Source organism: Paramisgurnus dabryanus, chromosome 2, assembly GCF_030506205.2.
Source record: "Paramisgurnus dabryanus chromosome 2, PD_genome_1.1, whole genome shotgun sequence".
NCBI classification, from domain to species: Eukaryota; Metazoa; Chordata; class Actinopteri; order Cypriniformes; family Cobitidae; genus Paramisgurnus; species Paramisgurnus dabryanus.
The window spans coordinates 19,115,393-19,137,211 of NC_133338.1; the positions used below are offsets into that span (position 1 = coordinate 19,115,393).

A 21,819-nucleotide genomic window follows, 5' to 3' on the forward strand; every position below is an offset into this window, starting at 1 on the left:
CTTAAAAAGATTTTCCTCACAGGACATCATATATGGACTGATTTCGGACAATAACATTGATGAATACTTGATTAATCATTTACTCACACTGGTAAGTTCTACATACACAAATCAAAATATATGAATGTTAAACCTACATTTCAGGCATTTCACAATGACTTTGTCTTCTTTACCAAAGCTCTTACTATTATGCAGAATAAGAATGCAACTAAACTTTTCTCCATAATTAAAGAATATGACCTAGATCAAAAGCCCTAGATCTCAAATTTTGATGTTGTTTGTTTACTAGTTGTATTGTTTTTTTTTCTTTTACTTGAAGTATGCGCCTGTTCCCTACAATGTAATTTAAAGCTATAGTGTACATTATACTTTGGTACCTTGTTGTTTGTACATGTACATTTTGAAAAAACAAACATAAAAAAAGAAATCAACACAACCCGGACTGTTTAAATATTGCCTGAAAAATTAACCTGGATACACACCGTGTAATTAAGGCTGATTTAATAACCGGCCATTAAAGCCACACCATGCACTGTAATAACGAGTGACAATGTTGATATAGTCAAGTAAACTGAATACATCAAAATTACCCATGTAAGCGTTTGTATTTTGTTAGGTAAAAATAGGTTTCAGCAATAATATCAGAATTATTTAACACTACGTACAATATTAAGTGTGGTAAAACTAAAATACATCTATAGAGCTATTAACATAATGAAGTATAAATGTTGTAAACAATGACTCCTACAGTGACACTGACATTTTGTGCACCCAATGGTCGTTCACAAACAATCTTAATGCAGGCAATCTGTAATACTTCATCAATACTATTCATGGATTGACTTAATGTCATACACAACAATGACTTACAAAATGCACAGTATACTCAAATATATTTAAAAAAAAACCTAGTGTACATGTCTAGATTTACAAACATCAAGTCACAGTGATGAATTACCTGACCAGACTCTTTAATGTAGTAACAGTGAATCAAACAAAGCCTTAAAAATACAAGTAATCCATTCCACGGCCACAGAAGGGAGCTTAAGCTTAAGGAATGGTTGTCAGTCTGTACTTGTATGCATGCCCAATAATACTCATAAGGATCAGTTCCAGAATATATTGTGGATAATTCAGGTACCATGCAAGTAGTGCTGAGTTCTGTTAGATGATGTCCCGATAGCCAGTCCACAATATTGACAATGTACTCTCCTTAAAAGAGTTTCGATATTTTAAAAGGTGATGTACACATCCAGTTTTTCATTCTCAGATACGTTCTTCTGTTTATTTCCACTGCGTTTAAACCTTGTCTGAATAAATTCAGGGCCATACAAATGAATGCTGCAGAGTCTCTACACAATCTGAGCTTTGTGAATGGTTTGGCTATGGGGAGAAATGAGAAGTGTTGTGTTGGCTGGGAGCAGAATGTTATTGGGTTTTGACTTGGGCCGTAGTACACCATTAGTGCGCTCAAAATGACATGAGAGTGCTTCTGATATCTGAGAGCTCGCAGTCTCGCTGCCTCCATTTTCAAAACCATCAGGCTCTAAGCCCCTGTGAATTCCTAAATTTTCTTCTGTAGGGCTGAGAGAATCCTCTTCCTCTTCATCTGTAACGACTGGGTACGTGTTCATTAAGGGTGAATGATGCCCCCTGCTGCCCCCTCTGTTGCTTGATCCTGATTGCGGTCTTCCCTCTGCTACGAGAATAGCACTGCCATTTCGAGATCGGACAATTTCAGCGGTCTGTTCCATCAAATAAGAGGAGGGGTGGAGAGGAGGGAGGAGTTGGGTTTCCTGGATAGAAAAGGTAAATGTGCAATGATTCAATAAAAAGTTAAATGTTATGCATAGATGCAAGGAATCTATTGTAAGTAAATTAGTAAATAATTTCATTCCTTTTTTATTTATGCTTAACTCACATTACTACCAAACTACTATTTGTTTTAAGAAATAAAGTATTTTTCTTTAATTTATTGGAAATTTGTTCAAATTTTCATACACTGTTTAGGCTAGTTTAACGACCTCACTCAGATTAACAACACTGAATTAAAGGTTAAGCATGATTCACTGACCATTTGTTTAAAAAAGGTTATTTTAAGGAATAGTATATCCTACTCATGGTAATGCCATTCAGCAACCACACATAAACTCAAACTCCTAAAATTCCATGTACCTGTGACATGTTACTCCCCCGCTCGTAAGACTCCATCATCAATTGAGTGCTTTCTCTGTCACCTCTCTCCGTCATTTTCTCTCTACCTCTTCTAGAAGTGTTATACACCGAAGGGCGGCCGAGTGAATCCACTCCTCCCAAAGTGGAACGACTATCTCTGGAGCGAGGACGATCCTGTGGAGGTAAACGTACCAGAGAAAAAAAAACCTTTTAATTGTGACCTAAATATATATATCATAGTAAATGTATACTGATAAAAAGTGTTATAAAGCTAAGAAAAAATGGCAGACACAAACCAGTGAAGAGAGACTAGTGCGCAAAGTCCCCTCGACTCTTAAAGCCTGTGTGTCGTCCTATTAAAAGGAAACAAAGAAAGTTATAGGCTAAATAATATACGAATGCAAATGTAAGTCACTTTGGATAAAAGTGTAATGTACATGCCAATGCATAACTAAATGTATAGGGCCATAGGGTGAATTGTGGAAAACATCTAGGGGTCTAAAGTTGTAGACCCTTCTATCAAATCAAGGTTCTAATAGACATTTTTGGGGTTTTCCAATTAACCTTTTAATCCAATGGTTCTTAAAAATAACAGTTTTTATAGTCTGTAGAAACATCTTCCACTATAAAAGAACATTTTGTGCAACAGAAAGTTATATTAAAGGTTCTTTATGAAACCATACAGCCAAAAATGGCGATGGCAATGTGTAGCACATTTATTTTTAAGAGGGTGGGGGGACCTATAATTCTAGTAGCATTTATGCAGCATTTCTTCCCCCCAAAATGGTCAGACACAATCATAAGTGGCTCTACCTATGATTACACTTGTTCGACTTTGCATCACACAATATCGCAAATTCGATTACAAAAAGGAAACTGTATGCTTTTAAATCTATCTCTCTCTTCATAATGTTATGTCACATATTAGCTACATTTAAATGCAACCAAATAATCAGTATGTAATTGTATTGATGGCTCAGTCTCCTGCTTAAAAAACAGCATACCAGCAAGACCAGCATATTTTGTGTTTTGGTGCTGGTTTGCTGTTGACCACCAGCATAGACCAGCATAATTCCCTTGCTGGTCCATGCTGGTTTGGTGCTGGTTTAGCTGGTGGTCATCAGCATACCAGCATCAGCACTAGCATCCCATGCTGCTCATACCAGCAAGATCAGCATATGTTGCATGCATATGGTGACCACCAGCTAAACCAGCACCGGCCCAGCATGGGAATTATGCTGGTCTATGCTGTTTTTAGAGCAGGGTCGTATTGAAAAGCCTTAATGTTAACACCTTAATAAGTATGAGTGAGTTTGATCGTATGCAAATTTTGATTGTATTGAAAGGGGTGGTGTAATCCGATCATCAGGAGAAAAATGCTCATGTAAACGCGTGAATCATAGTATTTCTCAGTCGGATGCAAAAAAATCATTGTGCACATGCGGAGAAGATTCATCACAGAAACGTGCAACAACAACACAATGGCAACACTCCATTAAAGCAACACTAAACACTTATTGCTCTTTGCTCCCCCTACAGGTTAGAAGCGTAATTGTTCATTACCACTGTCGTAAATACTGCAGCATAGCTGTCTCTGATTGGATTATAGGTCTGCCGTAAAGCAAGTTTTTGTAGTTTTCACTCGAACTACAGGACCACTACCCGACGGTTGGAAACTTCTTTAGTGTGTTTTTGGCCGATAGAGGGCTGCAAAGCGAATGTGAAAGTGCCATTCACCCTGTTTTGAGTGGATGAACCACTGAAACTTTTTTGGAAACGTTATTTTAAGGTAAAAAAAAAAACTCTTTGGTGTTGCTTTAAGGTAATGGGGTCACGCACTGTACATTCAGCAGCGTTTATGTCTTTCATAACATTAGGACATAAAGCAATAAAATAGCATTGTACTTTTTAAAAATTGTGTTTTCATTGCCTATATCTGAAAACTTCTCAAGAACAACTTATTACATTTATTCAGAGATAAAACGTGAACACGACGAGAGATGTTGTGCGCTAGGTGGCGTTGCCAAGTCCTTTTTTTCGAGTTCAGATTTGGGCTACTTTTTAAAATGTCTCCGCAGGTTTTTTTTCTACGGGTTAAAGATGAAAAGATTTCGTTCATTAGTTATTGGTATTTGGGCTGTGAATAGTCATTGGGTCACTCTTGGGCTAGTTTTGAATGGCCATTAGGATGGTTTTGATACGTGAATCTGGCAACCCTGGCTGTGCGCTTGCGCAGAGGTTCGGTTCGGGTTATATCGAATGTACATGTTAACAAGCATTTTAATCAGATTGCAATGTTTAGGGTTCATGTGTAGTGTATTGTCGTAACCTTCAATCCGATTAAATACAGTTGGATTGACAAAATTTTGTGCATGTAAACATAGCCATTGAGCAGTCTGCAAAGAGCCACGTGAAGTAAAACAAGACTTTTATGGCGGAGTGCTATGTTGAGTCAGGTGTTTTTTTATAGGGAGACATCTAAAATATTCTAGAGGGGGGATGGAAGGACTGGAATTGAGGAACACCACATTAATGTAAAGGCCCAATATAATATCATCAGGGAGCCCTAAGTGACCTCAAAAGAAATTTGGACACTTAATTTTAATATTTTGTTTTCTAATGCAATGGCATAAAGACATTGTTTGGTGTGGCTTTATTGGACCACTATGTTTGAAAGCATTTAATTCAAGGGACATTAACAGTCATTAAATTACTAATCTGGTGGCCAAAATAAAAAGTGTACAAATGGAAGTGTACCGAGTATCTGTTTTCTGAAGGAGTGGATTGGACTCTCCTAAACGAGGCATGTCTTGAAAGCGTGCTTATTTCTTCTCTGAATGAAAAACAGATTGACAGAGAAAGATTAACACACAGGTATACGGTACTGACATTCTCATATCTAATTCTAATTTCTATATCTGTTTTTAGAAAAAGAGAGAATAAAATACTCCTTACTTTTTCTCATCCAGTTCTATGGCCAGCTTGTGATTTTTTCGTTTATAGTGGCGGTTTACTGAAATGATCACTACGATGAGAATGAGAATGACCATTGCAGCCACACTACCAATAATAATCATCAGAAAATTAGGTGGAGGTGGAGGTGGTCCTGAAAACATATGCACACAAACTTATATTATGAATTATCCTTTATAAAATACATAATTTTGACTCTAAATTCGCAATTCTTTCAAATTTAACAAACATTTTTACTTAAATCTTTACCTCAGAATTTAAAATATGATATTGCTTTTGAATTTCATGGTGCTTTCACAGTTTTCACCCCATCCATTTTGTTAAAATTTTTGCTTTGGTGTTCCACAGTTATAAGCAAATGATAAAATTTAAAAGGAGTGGAATAACACAAAGGTCAGTAATTGATGGGAATCTATGCTTTATTTGTCATTTTAAAAGCCATAGATACAAACAATTGCTTAATATTTTCACTAGATGCCAGCACTGAGCAATAAATGTGAAAAGCAAATGAAAGAATCAATGGGATACGCACCTATATTTAATTCAGTCTCAGCTTTTCCAGATCCCACCAGATTGGTAGTTGTGCACACATATGTTCCATTATCTGTCAAATGGATGGGCCTACCAAAACGCAAGATACCACCTTCCACAGTCACACCCTCTGGTAAATCTTCACCTTTCCTATATAAAAAAGAAAATAAGGCTCAATTTCCAAAATCAGATCATTAAAAAATTGAGTGCCTTTCTCATAGATACTTGAATGACCTTTTAGTAAACTAAATCTATAAATTGAGTCTTGCAAACTATTTAACAATATATCTCACATATCCCCTAAAGTAGGAAACGTCTTTATTAGTTAATATGTCGGATATGCCAATCTTAGTATTGGTCATTGTTAAAAAAATTTAACATTTATTTTATATATTTATTTTCTGTATTGGTTTCATGTTCTCTTTCATTTAGCAACATAACAAGACTTATCCAGCTAGCACTTTTTACTATGTTCACAATGTTAAATTAGATAAGGACTGCCCGGCCAAACTGAGTAAGGACATCACTGGAGTAGTATCCTTTAAAAAAGTTCCCAATATGTACCATTTGGTTGCAGATTGTATACATTTAGTACCAATATGCACTTTTTAGTTCTAATATTAACTCTTTAGGTACAAAGGTGTACTTTTTGAAAAGGAACAGTGACCCAGTGACAGTATACTATTTTTGACATTTTTTTTCTGACAGTGTAAATGTACATTGTGAAAAGCGCTATATAAATAAGATTAAAGGGACAGTTCACCCAAAAATGAAAACTCTGTCATCATTTTCTCATCTTCATGTTATCCTATTAAATAAAGTAAGACTAGAAAAGATGTTTAAAATGAATTAAATCTAAAAATCTAAAAACTATGCTTGGATTAAACTTATCTGAAAGTATTAACAGAATAAAAAAGGTTTCCCACAGTGACAGAGGTAATTCAATCTAGTAGTATATGTTTCCTCATGTTGTTCTAAACCTGTAGGAGTTTCTTTTTTCTGATGAACACAAAAGAAGATATTTTAATAAATAATGGTAATCACATAGCTGATTGTAACCATTGACTCCCATAGTAGGAAAACAAATATAATGGTATTATTGTGATAAATGATGAAGAAGATATTTTGATAAATGAAGGTAAACACACAGTAGATGGTACTTATTTAATTACATGGTATTTTTTTCCTACTAAGAAAGTCAATGGGTACCATCAGCTGTGTGCTTATCATCATTTATCAAAATATCTTCTTTTGTGTTCCTCAGAAAAAAGTTCATACAGGTTTAGAACAACATGAGAATGAGAAATTGATTCATTTTTGGGTGAACTATCCCTTTAAGGTAAGAATACTATGCATTACTTCCTTCTATCATTAAATTACTTACAAGAATAAACACCGTAGGGTTAAGCTAAGTCACTAATGCAGTAGACATACTGTATAATACTGGATAGAAATTATTGAAGCATTGCAAGATTCGTTAAACATTTTTTAAACATTCACATTTTTAAAAGTTGTTGATCTGTATACAGTACAACACAAACAGGCCAACAGTGTTTTCTGTAGACAATGGCATATGTGTGTGCATACAAGGAACTACATGAAACATATTTTTCATACTGTATTTCATACGGTATCACTAAATTTGCATAAAGACGGCGATACCACTTATCCCGGGACGCAGATAAACACAGAGGCAAAATTTCCTGACCTCTCTTTCATCAGCGACCCACTCATCTCTCACTCATCCCCTTTTCTCTTAAACCTCCGTGTGAAAGTCGCTCCGTCTGTTGCTGCACAAGTTGCAACACGACACCGAGGCCACGGTTACTTCATTTACTTTGCATTAACAGCAGGCAGCCAGAGAACAGGTTTCCCAACTCGAGAGCGAGAATGTTTGTCTTAAGACAGAGTTTGGAAGTGTGTGATCATCTTAATGTTCACGTTTACACCCCCTTAGTCACTGATACTAAAAAATGCAAAAGAATAGGCGTGCAAGCCTGACTAATAACCTCAGACTTGTTTGTCAGTTGACTAATGAAAAAATAATAACTGCTGTGTGGATTCAGTGGCCACTCAGCGTCTGTGAATAAAATATGAGATTTTTGTATCGAATTAGTAAAATTGACGGTTTAGTCATAAATTTAGGTCACTGAACTTTTCTTTACTTCCACACCCAGATATTTCTCTGGTATGCTGATATAGAAGCCAACCAAAACAGCATTATGGAAAAGCTGGTCACACACAGACAGGAAGACAAACAAAACAGAGAGACGCATTTGAAAACAGACAGACGTACGGTGGTTTATAATTTACCTAGTCCAGCTGATCTCGTGTGGTTCTGGGTTTCCTTGACCTTTACAATGTAGCGTAGCTCCCTCCATGCCAACATACCAGTTACCCTCGGAGCCAGAAATCACTGCATTTGGAGGGTCTTCATGAAAGCATGCACACAAACACAGAAAACAATGTTGGAACGTTTGTGATAATGCACTCAAAATAAGCTTATCAAATAAGATAATTTTATTGCTGCAGTTCAAGTGGAGATGAATCAGACACACAACATAGTGACAGTATCGATAAAAACAATAAACAGATGCCCGAAAGCCTAGCCCACAGGTCATAACACATCTGTGGATCACAATAGATCACATTTACATTTCGCAATTTCAATGCAACTGCATTCTGAGTCACATACAGATAGTGTAAAGCTTAACATGTCTATAGTTTTGCATGTGATGCAATATTCAATCACAGTACAGCACGGAAACAACAATAAAATGAATTGTACTTGGCAGCTTTCGTGAATATTTTGGCAAGTGTTTACACTAGCATGTAGAAACTGCACAGAGATCAGAGAGATTAGGTTAATTTTTAAAGAATGCCCAGAGGAAGTACAGAGAAAAAAACACCAGCAGCACTTCTACGTTATTGTCCGTAGTCCACTATTAAAAAAAACTAACTTGGAGCTGGTGTAGCTGAATATTTATCGCCAGAATTACGAGCACTAGGCAGAAACATACAAAAGTGAAAAAAGTGAGTGGTCTTATTTAAATGAGGTCACAATATATAGAAGTGCATCATAGTCCCAACCAGACTGTTGTAGTTCTTAAAAAGTGTATATTTATCATTTTTACCACGGGGCTGTTGAATGCTTTATTCTGATTGGTTGAGAAGTAAGCCACGGGTACGCATTATTTTTCGACAAATACACACCTGACCTGTCAAACGTCTTAAATTGTACAACGGGCTTGTTGAATGCTTTATTCTGATTGGCTGAGAAATGTTCAATGGATGTTGATTATTTTTCTGTAAAACCACACACCTAAACTGTCAACTGTCTTAAAAATAGTCACCAGATGTTTGTGGTAACTGTGGTATAAGAGGAATAATTGACTCTGGTCCTTTGAATTATTTGAAAATTGAAAATTTAAAAAACTCCGCTTCGTGTCTTGCTGCATTACCACCTAAATTTTTCAATTCAATTTTATTTATGAGGCGCTTTTCACAATTTTTTTATTGTTTCAAAGCAGCTTTACATTAATAAAAGCAGGAGAAAACACGGATAAATCTGTGGACAACAATAGTAGCAGAGTACAGTGGCTAAGATTAAACTGTACTAGTGAGCGTATTAATAATTTAAAGGTCACGTTCTTCCCGATCCCATTTTTTAAACCCTAGTTAGTGTGTAATGTTGCTATAATAGCATAAATAATACCAGTAAAATAATAAAGCTCAAAGTTCACTGCCAGGCATTATATTTTCTTTAATAGAATTCCCCTTTTAAAGCCTACAGCGAACGGCCGGTTTGGACTACAACCCTCTATTTCCTGCTTTAATGACGTCAGTAAAACGTTTTTTTTTTTTACTAAACCCCGCCCACATGAATACGAATTTAGCTCAAACGGCTCTGCTAAGCTAAGCTGCTATCGAATCACAACACACTAAACAAACTACACAATCAGAACTCGTTACGTATTTCTGAAGGAGGGGCTTCAAAGAACAAGGAAGACATCAGCCTGTTTTGAGGACAGTGAAAACAGCGCTATACAGATAAGTAAATTGTGTGAAAAATACCGCGTTTTTTTTCCACGTGAAACATGAATACATGTTATATTGCAAACTATAAACACAATCAAAGCTTCAAAATCACAGAAAGAACGGGAGCTTTAACGTATGGGGAGTTGTAAGTAAAGCAAATGTCATGTTGAAAAAACTCTAGGAGAAAAAAAATTATTTTATTAGAGATAAAATTAAATAATATAAAATAAATGTATAAAATACGACATTACATAAAGAAAACAAAAACTGTTTTGCTATATGTTGTGCGCTCCCCTAACTCAGTAGTTTACTGTAATCTCATTATATTTGTATATTATATCTATTTCTCACAACTGTAATGTAAAAAGATATTATTAAGTAAACTGAAATCATTTATAGGCCTTTGGTAGTCTTTATTGTATTTTTTCTTTTAAATAAATTTCTTTCTAGTTTTTTTTATTTTGCTAAATGACCTGGACATTGCGAGATTCATTTGAATGTTTACACTAACAAATCTTTATCTAAAAAACATAACAAAAGACTCACAATGCACTATAAGTTTGTTGACAATCCTCTTGGGGCCATTTTGAGATGGGTGCCAGACCAGGCAGTCCAGCTTTTGACCATTCATGTTACGAACTGGGTGAAGGGAAAACTGGATGGAGGCCACCCCATCTTCAAAGGTGCGGTTCTGACTCTGACCCGCAAGCTCTGTGTCCCAGGAAAGGGCTGCTATTGGCTTGGCCACAGAACGACATGTAGCAGCCGTACGAAATGTCTGGCCCTCAACCAGGATCATGGGTTCCAGGGAGGTAATAGGCTTGGCTGTTAAGTGGCAAAGATATGATAAATGGTAAACCAAAAAGAAGATAAGCACAATTAAAACCTTACAAAGCAAATAAGATGAATAACAATTTTGGCAACAGTGGGTATAGTCTATCAGACGTGGAAACAGCAAGGATCCTTGTTATTATAGTAACACAACACATTATATTGTTGCAGTCGCTAACCGCCTTTTTGAAAGAGAAAGCAGCAGCTATTGAATTTTCATTCAAACCGAATGTGCACAGTCTATATCTATTGTTACTCCCATTGACACACTATGTGCTGTTCTGAAAACAAATACTGTAAACATCCCATCAGTGTTAGCTTTGTGGTTAACAAATTGTCCAGTTTACAAAAGGGTACATTGAGTAAGGGTGAAAAAAATGAAAGTGAAAAAACTGCAGAGCAGTCTTTGTCCTGTTCATTTGCTTCACTGTTACCTGCCACAGGACTGTTGCATAGAAATGAACCACAATTCTTTTTATAGAAAATGCATCCAAACCACAAGCGTTACACTAAAACGTGATGCTTTACCAGTTGAACTACAGGAATGCAACAACCAAGCTACATTTCTGACCTGTTCTTGAGCTTGTTTCATTGGCAAACAGAGAGCCTCAGCCAAAATACATATACAACTTTTACCATCTCTACAGTTACCATCGTACTTTACAGTGATATCCTTATATAGAAGAGGTAAATGAACTTACTCCATACTATGAGAGAAATCTCAGTCTCAAAGTTTCCTGTGGGGAAGGTGGCGACTTTGCAGATGTATTTGCCCTCATCTGAGGGATTTATACCCATAAGTGTCAGAGCAGAATCAAATATTGGGTTGCTGCTATCAAACCGCACACGTCCTATGTATCCAGCATTTTCTGAGAGAGAGAGCGAGAGATAGATAGATAGAGAGAGAGCGAGAGAGAGAGAGAGAGAGAGAAACAGGCAAAAACGTGATCTTAATGAGTTACAGATCATTAACTTGTACATAAGATGGCATATAAAGATATACATATAAAGGTATACAAAGCCTATAGCAACAGGAATGTTTATATATGGTGTGTCCCCATTTTTGGTCTCTATAAGCAAAACAGCTTATAAAGCAAACTAAATTATAAATTTAATGCAATAATTTAGATAATTTAATAAAATTATTTGAAAATGTAAAATGCAGAACTTTGGGTTAGGTTTAGGGGTTGGGAGTTTGTACATAAAATTCATTAGAAAGGCCTCATAACCTGTTTTGCAGTTACACTTCTGTTTTACTTTCATATTAGTTTGGTTTACACATTAAATTTGATATTATTTGATGTTTTTACATGTTTTTTAATAAATATATGAACATTTACATTTAGGCATTTAGTAGACGCTTTTAAACAAAGCAACTTATAAAAAAAAGAGTTAAAAAACAAAGCCATTTGTCATGAAACGGAAAGACTAGATTACACCAACAAAACAAAAAAGTAATTCGGTAACTGAATGTACATTCATGCAATTGACTTTTATGCAAAGATGCTGTCAGAAATCTTTTTTCAAAAAATGGTCCCTAGCTGTCACTGGGGCAGAACTTTAAACAAGTACACCATTGCACCTAATGAGTTTATATTAGTACCTCAGAGGTACATACAGGTACAAAAGAGTGCATATTAGTATCTCAAAGGTACATATTGGTACCAATTGCATACTTAGCTGTACCTAAATGCTACATATAGGACTTTTTAAAAGGGCACTGCCCCCAGTGACAGCTAGGGACCATTTTTTCTGCCAGTGTATGGTGTGTCAAGGTATACATGGGAATCAACCCATGACCTTTGTGCTGTTAATTCAATGCTTAAACAAATGAGCTCCAAAATAAAGAACCAGATACAGTAGGTTTGTTTTCACAGACAAAGCTTAAGCCTAGCCCCAGACTAAAATGCTTAAAATAAACCAGTGCCATTGTTTTCTCTCAAATTCAGAAGAGTAATGTTTTTATGTGAGACGTTTTTTAGTGTCCTAATATAAATAAAGCCTAATCCTGGCTTAATATAAGCATTGTCTGTGAAACCAGGCCTAAAAACCAACACAACTGAAATGCTCTTTTGTACAATAAACATGTATTAAACATGACTCTAACCCCCTTACAGGTTTTAAGCCTAGTACGCTTTTAAATGTATCGTCAAACATGGGAACGGACACATTAATCTGTGAGCACTTTATGGCATCATTACAGCAGTGCATGTATGTAAAATGTCAAATGATTCGGAAATAGTGTTTATTACTGACAGGAAATAACAGAAAGATTTAACATAAAAAGAAAATAATGAGATTCACAAATAAAATTTTGATTGTTAATCATGATTCTTAATTGTAAAAATGTTTTACCTGTTTGGCCTTCGCTGAAATGGACGGTGATAAGCTGTTCCTCATCCCCGTTTAAATACTTTCGAATCCACGTCACCTGAACAACCTTAACCTCGCTGTTCGATGCATTGAATCGACATGGTAAACGCGTATTCTCCTCTGCCGAAGCGTACAGTGTCCAGGGGGACTTAGATGGTTCGAGAAATTCTTTTCCACAAACACAGAGTACTAGAGAGAGAGAGAGAGAGACAGAGAGATGGTCTTTATCAGATAAAGGAAAAATAACTCAAGTTTGGTGTGTGAGTATTGTTTTAATTAGCATTAAGACCCTCGATAAATAAATAGCTAACTACATTTATCATAATATTAATAATAATCACAAAAACAGTCAAACAGTTACTAAACCTGCTGGTTAATCCAGTCAGAATGTAAAGCCATTTTTTCCTTTGTACTGTAAAATCTAATGCTCCTTATTTATCATCCTGGTGAAATTATTCACAATGAATCTTTACTTAAAATTATATTAAGCAAACTGATAATAACATAGACTCATCTTTTGTTGTTATAAAGGTAAAATCACATTACAAAATGTTTTTGGACTTGGTAATATTGTGAATGGTCAAGTAAAACAATGTAAACCGACTAATGCAACATGCACCATAACAATAGACATAGGTGCCTGTTCAGTGGGTGTAAAGTAAACAAGGATAACTCTCTGTTGAGCATATTCAATACCTCATAAAAATAACAGCTTTGAAAAGTAATCTTATGGTCTTTGGAATCTGTTTTTCTAATCTAAATTCTAGACTGTCCTCACCCCAGGATCTCTGCTTAATAATAAGCAGAAAGCAGGACATTCAATGATCTATCCCACTCTGGTAACCACATTTTAGCTTACAAAGCGTAGGGTCCAAAAATGGCCGAGCCCAGCCATTGCGTTAATTTACCCCCCCATTTTTTTTATTTGACCCAGCAATCAGTTAAATCAACCCATCATTTGTGGTTAAAACAACCCAGCATAGGTTACATTATGCTGGGTTTCCCTTTTTTAATTATTTTTTTTTAAATAAATGAAAATAAAACAAGACAGACAGCCAAATAAAAGGACAGTAAAGCCCGGCAGTAACAGGAGTGGTTATGATGCACTATATTTCAACACATTGCTTAAAGAGAAATCTTCGGTTGATGAGTGAGAGACACATGTTAAGAATTCAATTTCTCTAATGATCTTATGCCATCCTTCCAGGGATGGGGGTTTGTCACTTATCCAAGACATCAATATATATTTTTCCTAGCGGAAAAGGAGAAAATATCAAACGGCCGCCAGTTAAATTTACTTGGCAAATGTGTATTAGGGATACCCAAAATAAGAAAGAGGGGGGCCCTGATGCAATGTTAAATCAAACAGTTCACTCATACAGTATAATGAACAATTTTTGACAGGGTTTCGTCCCTTTTTGACCCAACGCTGGTGTTTAAGTCCGATAAGACCTGCAATACTTACCAAGAAGCAACAGATGCCATTTATTTGCTAAACTGCTAATTGTGCAATGGACGTGTAGAATACATTAACTTTACACGTTAATGTAACCCAAATGTGTACATATCACTTCACATAACCCTTACTTGTTTATCCTACTTTATTCCTTGTTTATTTTTTTTAAATGAATTCACACGAATGTGCAAAACTAATGGGTAGGGGTAAGACAGAGAAATGCGATTGGGCCTTATTTTTCATATAATTATTTTAAAATCTAGTGTTGAAAGCAAAGAAAGAATTTCATTGCGCAAGGAACATGTCCTGTGCATATCACATCAAACGCTTTGAAACTATCAAAACTCTTTTTTTCTGATATAAACATGGTTTATTATACACCCTTAACTCAATTACCCCTTAACCATCACCAAACCTAAAATTTGAACATACGAACTCACATTTTAACTACTGTATGTGACAAAGTATTTACTCTTTTAAAGCCATATGGAAATCACTGTACTACACTGCACACAAACATTTGTATGTAGGGTGTTTAATGTTGGCAACGGTTAATGTTTACTGAAACAAATTGTGTGTAATTGCAAAGCACTACACCTCATAGTGGGAATACTTCATAACATCTTAAAGTGAAATGTACCTGTATAAAAAAACAAAAGGGATCTAGGTGAAAGGCAAGTCAGGCTTAACTATCTGAGGTCATCTGTTACCCTCAGTATGCCAGAACCTTTCATATTTCATTAGCCTATTAAACAGGCTGAGAGAACACAGTGGGAAGCAGACATGGGAAAAGATATGGATAACAGAATACGAAAACAGGTGAAAGAAGCATAATAGAGATAGGTACAGATGTCCGAGAGTGAGTTAATGGACGACAGCTGCTCAACTTGTTGTGTATCTCATGGTAAATTACTTTTGGGTGGCAGATGAGCATAAGCAAACACAATTACTCATAGTAAGTGTACGGTAAACACATGGAAGGTTCAAAAGGTTTAAAAAGACCCACAATTTGTAAAACACTGCAGACATATAGATTTTATATGTGAGTTACTGAATGATTTGTATTTAGTTAGTTTCTTTCATTTATCTGTGTACCCCGGTGACTGGTACTCCAATTTTGCTTAAAAGGAAAACACCACCGTATTTCAATATTTTACTATGTTCTTACCTCAACTTAGATGCATTAATACATACCTATACATTTTCAATGCATGCCTTTAATCTGTGTACAGCGTGTCGTGACTGTGTTAGCATTTAGCCTAGCCCATTCATTCCTTAGGATCCAAACAGGGATGAATTTAGAAGCCACCAAACACTTCCATGTTTTCCCCATTTAAAGACTGTTACATGAGTAGTTACACGAGTAAGCATGGTGGCACAAAATAAAACGTTTTTTAAGCGGATAAAAAATGAGAACTATATTGTATGGTTTGCAGCACTTCGACCTCGCGTGCAGTAACATCATACTCGCTCAAACTCCCGTCAATATTACCCGAGGTCAAAGTGCTGCAAACTAAGTGCTCTTCCGCCTGTTCAGAATATGTTCAGTTACTGGAGAGTTATTTGGTTTGTTTGGCATATAAGTATTATTTATCTGCCCATTTTCCCACCTTACTTGGGAATGTTATCTACTATTGACCCAACAATGGGTTAATACAACCCAACATAGGTTAAATTACAACCCAATGGGGTTTTTTGCTGAATGTATTATGTTTATTGGCATACCTGCACCGCATTAATTTCACAAACTAAATTTTTAGAAAAATATGCAAAAAGCGTCTGTCATTCAAATAGTGAACAAAATTTGTTTATTAAATATTTTGTCTCATTTGCTAATTTTCTAAACTCCATTTTACACACATTACATAGAAACTCGAAAGATTTTACCCTAATAAAAGTTCTGTTTAGGCCTGGTCATAATCTTTAGGTGTTCACTAAATGTGACCTTTCCCCTGCAGCAACCTGGCGTTAAGTACCATGCTTAAAGTGCTCTGTGATAATAGATCTAGAGGGTGATCCTGGCTTTAATCTTTCTTTGTAACTCTTTAGTAACTGTGTCACTCTTGTTGGGTCATTGATACACCTGTCATAGACTTGAGGAAAATGGCCCCCCTCCAAAAATATGACTAAAGATGAATGAACTATGAGCTGTCAAAAACCTAGTTACAAGTTACTGGAATACTCATGAAATCATGTCCTGTTTGTCACTGTCACACAACATGATTAATCCAAAGGTGTTTCGGAATCAACATCATTTCTGGTTGTCATGTGTTGCCTAACCCTACCTCAAAAAGCAGAAGACAATGATTGGTTGAATATGTTTTTATCCCTTATTCTACACCTATAATCAGATCATTTGTGTTTGTTGGGAATCTAGTCCTAGGACCTAGTTTATGTTTAGGCTCAAAATGGCTTTATTGTATGGATCACTATAACCCTGACTCAGCACTGACACACATGCACGCACAGAGAAATAATACATAAATATGTCCTAAAACACTGATAAATGTTAGTTAAGTCAACACCTTCAACCTTTCACACCTCTAGTCTCACACATTTTAACAAGTCGATGAAACACACCTTTGTGTTGTGCATGCGCAAAAGCGGCGAGTGTGTGCGTGAGCAGGGGAGCGCCTGTCTGTCACCCTGAATCACACACACACACACACACCGCAGGTTTGTCATGAGAACCAGTTCTTCCTGTAATATCAGACAAACTTTAACGTGTTGTGAAGTTCGGTTTCACCCTAATTCCTAAAGCAAACTGTAACACATTTAAAATCTTCATTCTCATTAAAAAAATTATTTATAGTATAGAATGTTACTCACCCGAGTTCCAGATGATCAAAACAGCAAGAATATACGAAACTGTCTTCATCGTCCTCCAGTGTGTTTTTTTCACTCGAGTCCAAGTTATCAGTTTGGAGATCTCAAGATGATATTCATTATTAAAATACCAAAACAGTCTTGCAGTCAATTGCTGATTGTAATCCCAATCAAACCAATCATAGATGTTGATCCCACACGAGACGTTGAAAGAGGAGACTCCCATATGAAGAATTGCGGGGTTTTTTTAGGAACTGCAAAGCATCAAAATGAAAAAATCCTGCTGTTCTTTGAGAATCAACATATCTACAAAAAAAGGTTGTCGTTAGCAGCGTGTCCAAAAATACAAATTTAACGAAGTGAAAGTCTCTCCATGCGTAAATCTTCTGGAAAGCGACCAAAAGCTCTAATAACTGACACCTAAAAAGTCGTTTCTTTAACCATCTGACATTTGCTTTGCAATTGCATGAAAATCTTTAGAGAGAGAGAGAGGGAATTTCTTAAAGACACCTGTTGGAAACGGCAGCTCTCCATTGCGCAGTCTCGCACATGTTGTTGCGCGCACTGGAGAACTCAACTTTCCAGTTTTTTAATCCGGGTGTTTCTTCCCAATCTGATGATTCAATCTTGCTACAGATTTAATATTCTGTAATTGCTTAATCGTTTGTTGTCTTGAAATGTTTGTATTCATCTGAATAACTGTAGGTTTTGATTTTACTGCTATAATGATTGAACGTCAAAAATCATTTCAATAAGAGAAATTTCACCGCTTTGAAAGAAACCAAAAGTAGCTCAAAAACAAACAGGATTCCTTTTGAAATGTCTTTAAATTTGCAATTCTAAATGATCTTTTTGGTTTATACAAATTTCTCAGAACATAAAAACGTATCAGCTCTCATTGTGATTAACTGTCAAGACGAAATATATCAATCCACTACAGTACAGGTGGTGCTCTATAGATATTCAACATCTAATAGGGTTCAAAGATTCAAACAGTATCCTATATATTTTAAGAGCTAACGTAATACAAAGATACCATTTGATTTATTGCGCAATGTGGTCACATAATGTCAGAATTCGTTTTTGCATAAATTTGCTGCATGTATTTATTTTGACACTAACATGAACTGTGATGTATCTGGTTGCATTCTTTGCCTAAAGGTAAAGGAGCACCAAAAAACTTTAAACCTGTTTTCCCTCCTGAATAACAGTTAAAGCCTGGGGCGCTTTGAATGTATTCAACGGAATAGTGCTCCAAAAGAAGGTTTGAGTTGAAAAAACTGTTATTCATGTTAAGGAAAGTATATATAAAGACATTGTGATTATAGCACACATGTATGTATTTGTATGATTCATGTCCAACTGCTTTTAAATTTAATTTGATACTATAAAAAGTTATTTTGATATTTGCATTGAGGCTTTGCAAATATTGTGGACTTTTGAAATAAAAAATATTACAATTTAGTGAAGTTATAAAGATGAAATTTAACTGAATGAAAAACAGAAAGGGGTGTTTCTAAATCTCATCACACCTTAATTTCTTGTATCTATTTATACTATTAGAGCATGTTTTTCCTGGAACCTGTGTGTGTGTGGTCACAGTCATTTAGGTGAATGATGCCATCTAGGGGAATATGTAGAGGTATTCTACACCTTTGTCTTTTGAACCAGTTATATTTCCAGTATTTTAATTTTTAACATTACAAACCTGGAGGTGAGCGTAGCAATAATAATTCAACTAATGCTTTTTCAGTTTTGTTATGATGGAAAGTTTTTTAGGTGCTTTAAATGTAATCTTAATTGTTTGGGGAAAGTCAGCAAACCATTACTGAGCAGATGAATCTGCGCATTAAAATAAAATAAAAATGTCTATAAAAGAGTCATGTCTGTAACTGGACATTTAGGAGAATGATCGGATGTTTTACAGCAGTCTTAAAATAATTTTTGTGGAGCATCTTGTTGACAATATCAACAATAAATCAATCAATATCAAATCATCCATGTTCAAATTTTCGAATAAAGCATCTCAAATACTATATGAATAAACTTAAAATAACACTTTTTGACAACATACTTTAAAAATGTAAAAAAAAATTGAAATCAAAACTTCAGTTAATTTCACTCACTGGAATATGACTGGTTTACCAGAGTTTTGGGCTCCTCCCTTTAACTGTCTGCTTGGTCGTACTTTGGCTTCTCGCTTTCTCTGCTTCAAGTTTTTAAGATTTGAAGGCATGTTAGACTTGGGGGTGGCTTCCAGAACATGGTTTAGATTAATCCAGGACTAGGCCTTAGTTATATTAGGACATAGGGGCGGTTTCCCGGACAGGGATTAGACTAGTCCTAGACTAAAATAAATGTAAGAGCTCTCCAAACTGAAAACAACTTGCACTGACAGCTCTTAAAATTCATCCGTGCCCTTTGTTTTGCCTTAAAATGCACAAAAGTAATGTTTTCAGTAAGGCATGTTAAAACGAGTTATACTTCCTAATTAAACTAAGGTCTAGTCCTGTCTTAAGTTAATCCCTGTCCAGGAAACCACCCCTTAGGTACAAACAAAAAACAAACTTATCCTAGTCCCAGACTAAAATGCATGTTCAGGTGCCATAATTTAAAGACACATTGCACAAACACATCTTAATATAAGTGCCATTGTATTATCTCAAGATGCACCAGTATTGGTTTTTCTAAGGTATTTTTGTAAAAACTACTTATGAGCAGTTTCCCGGAAAGGGATGTGTTAAAATATATTTGACACATCAGTATTTTTATCAGTAAGGGGATTTCTAAGTGGCCTATTGACAATTTCCACCAGATGTAGCCATCAAAGCCAAATACTGAATTCATAAAGAAGTCAGAACATTTAAGTATACAAGTTAAGTCATAATAAATAAAGTGCAATGACACAGGGAATAAGTATTTAAACACACTTTATTTAATACTTTGTAAAAGCCTTTGTTGGTGATTACAGTTTCTAAATGCCTCTTGTATGGAGAGACCAGTCACTGCATTGCTCAGGAGTGATTCGATCTTTAAGTCTTGAAAGTTTCTTTGGCCTCTTTTATGAACTTTGATCTTCAGTTCTCTACATTTCTATTGGATTTAGGTCAGGTGATTGATTGACCACTTCATTGTTTCCTTGGCTTTGTGTTTGGGATCACGGTCTTGCTGAAATGTCCACCCGCTTTTCATTTTCAGCTTTCTGGTAGATGGCAGCTGATTTTTATCCAGAATGTCCCCATACATTTCTCCACTCATCCCACCTTCAATTATATGAAGTCTGCTAGTACCCCTTGCTAAAAAGCAGCCCCAAACCATGATGCTTCCACTACCAAACTTAACTGTTGGTATGGTGTTCTTGGGGTGGTGGGCAGTGCAAATTCTTCTCCAAACATGGTGTGTAGAATAACTGCCATAAAGTTCAATTTTGCTTTCATCTGACCATACTATAGCCTCCCAATAATCCACAGGCTTCTCCAATTGCTCTTTCACAAACTTTAACCAAGCCTCAACATGCTTTTAGCAATGGAGTCTTGCCTGGTGAGCGTGCATGGATGCCATGGCGGTTCAGTGCATTGCTTAAAGTTTTCTTTGAAACAACAGTACCTGCTGACGCAAGGTCTTCCTGAAGTTCTCCCCGAGTGGTTCTTGGCTCTTGGAGAACTCTCCTGATAATTCTTTGGACTCCTCGGACAGGCATCTTACGTGGAGCACCTGATTGTGGCCGGTTTATGGTGAAGTGATGCTCTTTCCATTTCCGGATATTGGCCCCCACAGTGCTCACAGGAACATTCAGAATTCTGGAAATGCGCCTATAACCATTCCCATCAAAATGCTTTTCAACGATAAGATTACTAGTGATGGGTCGTTCGCGAACGAGCGGCTCTAAGAGCTGGTTCTTCGTAGCGAACGAGCAGAGCCAAATCTTCAGACGCAGGCAGGGGAGCCGGCTCTTCTAAGGGAGCCGAGCCAGAAGAGCCGAATCTATGAAAAGAGCCGGACTGCCATCACTAAAATGTAGAGCCGGAGCTTGAGCCGAAAGAGCCGGACTGCCCATCACTAAAGATTACGAAGATCTTGAGAGAGGTCTTTGCTTTTACCCATCATAAAGTCTTTCCTGTGTGCCTCCTGGGTAATGAGAAGCCTTTATAGGCCATCAATTAGGACTAAAGGAGCTGATATCAATTAGTACTGATAGGGTGCAGGGTTTCTCTCTCAATACTGACAGATTTCAGGTGATCTCCTGGCTTTCTATGCCATTTTGCACCTTGTTCAATACTTATTCCCTGTGTCATTTTACTTTATTTTATTATGACTCAACTTGTATACTTAAATGTTCTGATTTCTTTGTTTGAATTCAATATTTGGCTTGATGGCTACATCTGATGAAAAATTAGTGTCAATAGCCCACTTAGAAATCCCCTTTCTGATAAAAAGGCGGATGTGTCAAATACGTATTTTCCCCCGCTGTATCTTAAAATACAACAGTGCACTTTTGCCTCAAAATGCATGTTTGTTAAAACTAGTTATATTTCATAATTAAACTAAGGCCTAGTTCTGGCTATTTGTCAGTGCAAGTTGTTTTCAGTTTGGACAGCTCTTGCATTTATTTTAGT

At 36.2% G+C, this 21,819-nt stretch overlaps 1 protein-coding gene across 1 annotated transcript; it reads right to left on the reverse strand.

Annotated features, from left to right (window-relative positions):
* Positions 1 to 443: 443 nt before the first annotated feature.
* nectin4a (nectin cell adhesion molecule 4a) lies at positions 444 to 17,762 on the reverse strand. The gene is made up of 11 exons (XM_065275492.2): positions 17,207 to 17,762; positions 12,904 to 13,110; positions 11,250 to 11,417; positions 10,264 to 10,542; positions 7,993 to 8,110; positions 5,681 to 5,829; positions 5,131 to 5,281; positions 4,933 to 5,008; positions 2,472 to 2,528; positions 2,176 to 2,349; positions 444 to 1,796 (listed from the first exon to the last, which is right to left on the reverse strand). Exons 1-11 carry the CDS (start codon positions 17,427 to 17,429, stop codon positions 1,353 to 1,355), a joined length of 2,046 nt encoding a protein of 681 aa, XP_065131564.1. The 5' UTR covers positions 17,430 to 17,762; the 3' UTR covers positions 444 to 1,352.
* Between the last annotated feature and the right edge of the window lie 4,057 nt (positions 17,763 to 21,819).

Coding starts and splice junctions, on each gene's coding strand:
- nectin4a (XM_065275492.2), bottom strand. CDS start 17,429: ATGGGAGTCTCCTCTTTCAACGTCTCGTGTGGGATCAACATCTATGAT. Junction 8,111..10,263: donor CAACAAACTTATAGTGCATT/GTGAGTCTTTTG, acceptor GCTTTCATGAAG/ACCCTCCAAATGCAGTGATT. Junction 2,529..4,932: donor CTTCAGAAAACAGATACTCG/GTACACTTCCAT, acceptor TCCTTTTAATAG/GACGACACACAGGCTTTAAG.